At 33.9% G+C, this 6,630-nt stretch overlaps 1 protein-coding gene across 2 annotated transcripts; it reads left to right on the top strand.

Moving 5' to 3' along the window:
- Nucleotides 1-1,261: 1,261 nt before the first annotated feature.
- Nucleotides 1,262-6,416, top strand: LOC111280009 (Survival protein SurE-like phosphatase/nucleotidase). Of its 2 annotated transcripts, none has more exons than XM_022867139.2 (10): nt 1,262-1,547; nt 1,903-1,997; nt 2,217-2,281; nt 2,548-2,591; nt 2,783-2,860; nt 2,982-3,135; nt 4,226-4,402; nt 4,761-4,820; nt 4,902-5,032; nt 6,111-6,416. In XM_022867139.2, exons 1-9 carry the CDS (start codon nt 1,405-1,407, stop codon nt 5,010-5,012), a joined length of 927 nt encoding a protein of 308 aa, XP_022722874.2. In that variant the 5' UTR covers nt 1,262-1,404; the 3' UTR covers nt 5,013-5,032; nt 6,111-6,416. The 2 variants fall into 2 exon arrangements, 1 of the variants encoding a protein (XP_022722874.2); XR_016334774.1 differs by having other exon boundaries at nt 1,295-1,547; nt 4,761-4,824.
- The last annotated feature ends 214 nt before the right edge of the window (nt 6,417-6,630 follow it).

Here is a 6,630-nt window from a genome sequence, read left to right on the forward strand (position 1 = left end):
GCATTGTCCAAAACGTGAATGGAGTACAAAACTTTAAAATTTATTCTATTCTGGTTTAGCATAAATTCCCACTGTTGAGTTTCACTGAAAATGATGTTAAGAGAATCTAATCTTATATCATAATGTAACCCTTGAAGCAAAATATTTTTAATTGATTTCTGATCTTTCTCTTTCGAATTACTCTCTCGAAAACATACATAAATACTATAACTCAAAATTATCATAGACGTTAAGATTAAGATTTTTTTAATTTAAAACACATACACATTCACATACACATACACATATAATCTCTTTCTTTCAAACTTGATATTACAGGACAAAAGACTTAAAACCTAGATTCAACTGAGGTTTTAAGTTAAGCTTTAAGGCATCCATTTCACCTACAATCACATATATATATATATAATTTTTTTATGATTTAATTATCTTGTATTCAATTGTTTTAGGAGAAAAGGGTTAGCTTAAGAAACGACTTCCTCAATGGTAATATGGTCCACCAACAAGCAACTCTCCATGATAAAATCGAACATAGCTTAATTATTCATCGTCTTTTATTGTCTTGGGTGAGAATTGTTATTGACACGAGAAAATTTTCAAGTCCATTATTTTCTCAGCAAATCCTAAACTTATTTATTTTTTTGGTTGGGTTGCTATGGGGTGGAGTGGGGATATAAATGACAGGAGGATGCTCTAAAAAACAAATGCCATTAATCCAAATTAAGAAACTTTTTTAAAGTTAAGGCGCTTTTGTTTTTGGGTTAAAACAATGCATCCTATCTTAATATAAAGTAAAGAAAATTTCTTTCGAGTTAGCTAAACATTAGTAATTTCAGTGAGACCTATTATTGGATCTTGAATTTGAAAACACTTACCTAAATAATTAGTTTATTTTACTTATTTATTAAGATATTTATAACAGTAAAAGCAAGTACATATCTATACGTTAAAAATTTTAAATTAAAATTATAGTTAATGTTACGAGATTGAACTTTATAAGATCTAAAAAATAGTAATTGTTTTTCACCTTAATTTAGTGATTAAAAATATTTTATGAGAATATAAAAATTTTAATTTCGAATTAAAATTTTTTTCTTATAACAGCTATGCTTTCCCTGAAATCATTAAAAAAAACCATTACATATAAACAAAAAATTCCATATGTTCTGTTTAAATTCATATCCATACGTACAGAACACCGGTGCATGAGTTAGAGCGATATGATTTTGCATCAGTTCTTACTGCAATTACTGTTTGAGGCAAATTGCCTCGTGCGCGTGCAGAAAACGCGCGACACTCTCTCTATGTCCCAGTCGAGCTCGACTATAAAGTACTGACGCATTTATCTTTTGTGTTACCGTGTCTTACTGACTCTCTCGCCTTGTTTTCTATCGGCCGACAAAAATGGAGAGGAATAATAGCTACGATGAGAAGCCGGCAGTGATGGTGACAAACGACGATGGAATCGACGCTCCAGGCCTCCGAGCTCTCGTCCGCGTTCTCGTCTCCTCCAATCGTTTCCGCGTCCTGGTTTGCGCTCCTGATTCGTACGTAATTACATTTCTTATATCCTTTCTACATAGATTTACAACCGGGACGGGATCAACCCGTTCCGGTGCATGAACAGGTCTAATTTGGATTCGTCTTTTCAATAAATTTGTATAATATTTTATATTTTTTGTAAAATTTATAATTTTAGTATACGTATATACATGTGTATACGTTATATATACGTACACAGTTCTGATTCGCGGCTGATCGTGCTTTTTATTTGGAGTTCATTGTTCTGTTTTATTATCACATCTTACAACTGTTTGATGAAAGTTAGTGGCAGCTTCTGTAAATAATAGGATCGTCGTGGTCATTGTTGTATAAAATTTTCCTTCTCTTTGTTTTTCCCAGGGAGAAATCAGCCGTTAGTCATAGTATCACATGGCGTCACCCTGTTTCTGTAAAGCAAGTAGATATCAATGGAGCAACTGCTTATGCTGTTTCTGGTTTGTTTTTATTTACCTTTTCTTCCCTTCCAAAAATAATTTTGGGTTCCAAATTTAATTACATAAATGTTTTAGAAATTTGAGGATGATCATTCCTCAAATGTAAAACAATGCATTACCATGTTTAGTTTACATTGATATTAGTATGTGTTATTTGAAGATGTTAGTCGGTTTTTAGACATAGTTTCAAACTTGCAATTCTTTATGGATTCTCTGCAGGAACCCCGGCTGATTGTACTTCTTTGGGTATCTCAGAAGCACTCTTCTCCACAGTTCCTGATCTGGTAGTAATCTGGTTGTATTGAGTTCTACTGTGATAGATGTTTCGCATATTAAATTTTTGCAGTAATTTAGATATTGTTTTCCATGATTATGCATATTGAGGAGATACTTTCACATTTGAGACAATGTGGTTTGGTAACTCCTTTTTGGACTAAACCCTGGTGTGGCATGTCACAGAAAGATCAATAATTTTTTTTCCCTAAAATTTGTTGTTTATCACGTTTAGATTGTGTTGCTAGTTGTTAACTTTCTCCTTTTCCATACACAGGTAATCAGTGGCATAAACATGGGCAGCAACTGTGGTTATCACATGTTAGCAATCTCTTTTTCTTTATTTTCTTTATTTTCTTTATATACCTTCTATATATTAGTTAGCTCCTGATTTCATTGTTATTAGCCATGGCTCTGTACCATAGTTGTAAATGCTGCAGTTTACATAGTGGTTCTATAGGAAAAGTCTGTTTTTACTAATTGTGACCGATTTAGCCTATTATTGGAAGCAGCATCTACTCTGGTACAGTTGCTGGTGCTCGAGAAGCCTTCTTCAATGACATACCTGCTGTCTCTATATCATATGACTGGTATGTGGATATATACCCATAACAATATGCTTGTATAAAAGGATCTTTATAACTAGTCTGCAGTTTCTTCTCTAGTATGTACAAGCCTTCTTATTTGATTATTCTTGGTATGGAATTTCAGGGTTGGAGGTAAGAGCAGTGTCGATGACTATATTCTTGCTGCTGAGGCTTGCTTGCCAATCTTCAATGCAATCATAGCTGAGGTTAAGAACAAAAGTTATCCTCTAAGAGGCTTTTTGAATATAGATCTGCCGACAGATCTTGCCAACCACAAGGTAAATTTCAAATTAGATTGCCAACATTTGCCACTACAAATCCTTGAATATTTTGTGTGTCTAGAGTCCCTGTCTTTTAGATACTCAACATCTAACCTGTTGGCTATCAATTCTGATATCGTTAATCTGATAGCTGTGTCGTGTGGGGCTAGGTTGAGAAGTGTTTGATTAGTGCTAGCATTTGACAGAGGTGTTGTTTGCTCAAAAATCCCTTTTGCCAATATCTGTCTTGATTTTGTCTATTTCAGCCTTTTTTTTTTAATTCTCATCAGTCCTACATTTTAGGCTAGAGGTTATGTTCACATTATATGACAATCATTTCTCAAATACTTCATCTTTGCACTTCGCTAAAGGGCATATATTCCCCTAATTTGTTTTGCTGTGCTGTAGCTTTGTCAATTAAATTCCTTATTTCCTGTATTATGTCTAATTTCTTCAGGTGGTCTCAACTTGAAAACTTGTTGGAATTGGTTTACAAAGTTGCATCTTAAATTTTCTTTTCAAAGGACCCCACTTTTAGCAGGCATCAGGCTAGCTTTGCCTTGTTTCCTTTAGGGCTTTCCACTTTCTTGCTGCCACGCAGTTACTTCCAAATTTACTTTTTATCAATTTCTAACCTTGTTCATGGTTGTTATTGTTGTTTGTTTGCTGAATATATAGAAAATTTCTCTTAGGTTTATGATGGAAAATACTTAGGTAAATGAAAGGGCTAAGGGTTTCATTTCCTGCTTAAGTTCAGAAAGGAAGGGCTCAGCTAACATCTTTGCATGGCAGGCTGATTTTATATCTCAATTACTTCCCCCCTCAATGAATTGTTTCTCTTTGTCTATCTAGATGTGTTAAATTTCTCTGTTTCAAGTGTTTTTTCTTTTTTGTCCCCTGATTGTTAGTTTTATGATAGTAGGTAATGATTATTAATTTGCTTTGTTAAGTTTTACTATAGTAGGTAATGTTTTATTAATTTGCTTTGTTATGCAATACCTTCATTACTGGCATCTACTTCATCATATGAACATTAGTAATTCTACCATGTATTTATTCTGGATGTTTTTATAATGATTATTTTGGCCGTTTCTTCTACCTCAAAAAGGGATATAAGTTGACTAAACAAGGTAAAACTATATTCAAAATGGGGTGGAGGCAAATTACTTCTGAAAGGCAAGGAGGAAAGATGTTATCCACAATGGAAATGGAGTCAGATTCATCAGCAAGGACAGAAATTGATACATCGACAATAGCAGGAGGACATCTCTTCTTCCAAAGAGAGGTGATCCCTTATTCTCTTGGTATATTTTTTATTGTAAAAATACTTTTCTGCTAAGTTGGATTCACTTTGATTATGCAATGTTCATTAAACATTATTAACCAGCTTTCTTCCACATGAAACTATGCATAAAAAGATGGCTACTTTGAAGAAAAAGTTAATATCTTTTATTTGGATGGCTAAAATGGCTAGAATGTTGGTATGTATTATCAAGTGGGAAAGTCATTTAAAGCATGTTATTTGAAACCTGGTTCTGCATTACTTGTAAATAAGTTAGAAGTTGAATGCCTAAAGTATGATTGGAAGGGCGTTTACATCCCAAATCTTGTTTGATTTAGAAATTGTTTTTCAATCTTTCTAGGTAAGAGGAGCCCAAGTTGATGATGATGATACGGATCAGCAATTTCTTCAGGAAGGATATGTGGGTATTTCTGCTAAACTTGATGCAACTTTTTTTATTAAATAGCTTGTAATTCACATGGTACTCAAAATTTTATTTCAGATTACTGTTACTCCTCTTGGAGCCCTCTCTCAGGCAGAGACTGATTACGTGTCCTACTTTGAAGAATGGCTACCAAGTGCAGTTCAACGGTTCTCTTCTTCAGCATTATAATGCACTTTAATATCCCTCTGGTGAGTGAAATAATACTGAACATGCCTCATAAGTTACTCTGAGTACTGTCTCTGTCTCTGTCTCTCTCTCTCTCTCTCTCTATTTTGTGATAAGCATTTGCATCTTATTTTTTGTCAGAAAAATAGCGTTTCTGTCAATTTCTCTTGCACGAACTATATCTGTCAGAAATTTTGTTTCCAAGTCTTCTGTTTCAAGCATCAAGCTATGAGCAATCCTGTATGAGTGATTAGTGTTCTTTGCTCCACTTGACCCCTTACTGTGAGAAAACAGCATAGCATACTTAAATGGCCAATTAGGTTTAGATATTGTGCCAATTTGGAGTAATTTTTGCAACTAAATCAGGGGAAAAGTTAAACTTTATTTTTCAGCCTTTCCTGAAAGTTTTCCTTGCTGGATAGCTAGCTAGTATAGTTGATAAACCTGCCACTAAATTGACAGCCATCCTTGCTTTCCATCAAATTCCCGAATTTCATAATGCAATAATTTTACCACTAATAACCAAAGCGGAATTGCTCTTTATGCATGCCTGTGGGGGGTATAACTGATGTAGTGTGGCCAATACAGGCATGGATGAAACAGGCATAGCCTTGGATGCCTTTCTTTTTTGTACAACTTTGAGGTCAATTTAAATCCAAGCCACAGTCTTCCACTTAATGTTCTTTTTGTTAGGTCACTTTTATGGGTGTGTAAGTAACTTAGTAAAGTAATAATTGAGCTGAACAGGCTAAATATGAGATCATTTTTCTTTGTTCACTTTGATTACTTGCGGAGCCATTTCGTTCTACTTTTATATGCACGTCTATTCCAAAATCCAGAACCAAACTAAATGAATGAATGTATATCTTTAAAAGAAATTTTTTTGGATAAAATACTATATATATATATATATATATATTTCACTGAACCAAAATAATCAAATAGATATATTTAAAGTTATGTATTTAACTACTATAATTAGAATAGATCCTAAAATCAATGGATGGAGTTGATTTCATGGCTTGCTGCAAGAATTCCACTATTAGGCAACTTGAGCAATCATATCTAATATCTTCACTACTTGCTGTTTGGTGGTTTCAGGAACTTGCTTAGAGTCCGGTTGGAAGGACCTTTTGAACTCAGTATTTCTGAGGTGATTTCATGGGTTCTGTCGTCTCTTCTATGATGTGATTGTTTGCCTGCAATCTGACTGGCGGGTTCTCACATAGTTATGCTCTCTCTCTCTCTCTTGAAAACTCAGCATCTAATAAGCTTTTATGATTATTTTGCTTTATTTGGAGGACACCCGTCATTGGATACCCTATTATATGATATGAACTATATGGAATTCTTGTAGTGCCTGGTATTTACCCCTAATGTCAAAGCTAGTTGATTTCTCCTCGCCATTTTCTAGTTATTTTAATGTCTTTTCTTTTTTTTTTTTTTGGCCCCAAGACATTGAAGTTATTTTAATGTGTTTCGATCTGAAAAGTTATTAAATTAGTATATATTGCTATTTATTATCTCTACACGGGTCTCATGGGATGAAAAAAAAAAAAGAAATGAAAGAGACCTGAGGGAGAATTCAATATATTGCTGAATCAGATGGGAATTTGGCATA

Source organism: Durio zibethinus, chromosome 27 (genome assembly GCF_047325235.1).
Source record: "Durio zibethinus cultivar Kanyao isolate XHJ-2024 chromosome 27, ASM4732523v1, whole genome shotgun sequence".
Classification (NCBI taxonomy): Eukaryota; Viridiplantae; Streptophyta; class Magnoliopsida; order Malvales; family Malvaceae; genus Durio; species Durio zibethinus.

Coding starts and splice junctions, on each gene's coding strand:
- LOC111280009 (XM_022867139.2), top strand. CDS start 1,405: ATGGAGAGGAATAATAGCTACGATGAGAAGCCGGCAGTGATGGTGACA. Junction 1,998..2,216: donor AACTGCTTATGCTGTTTCTG/GTTTGTTTTTAT, acceptor GATTCTCTGCAG/GAACCCCGGCTGATTGTACT. Junction 4,403..4,760: donor ATCTCTTCTTCCAAAGAGAG/GTGATCCCTTAT, acceptor CAATCTTTCTAG/GTAAGAGGAGCCCAAGTTGA.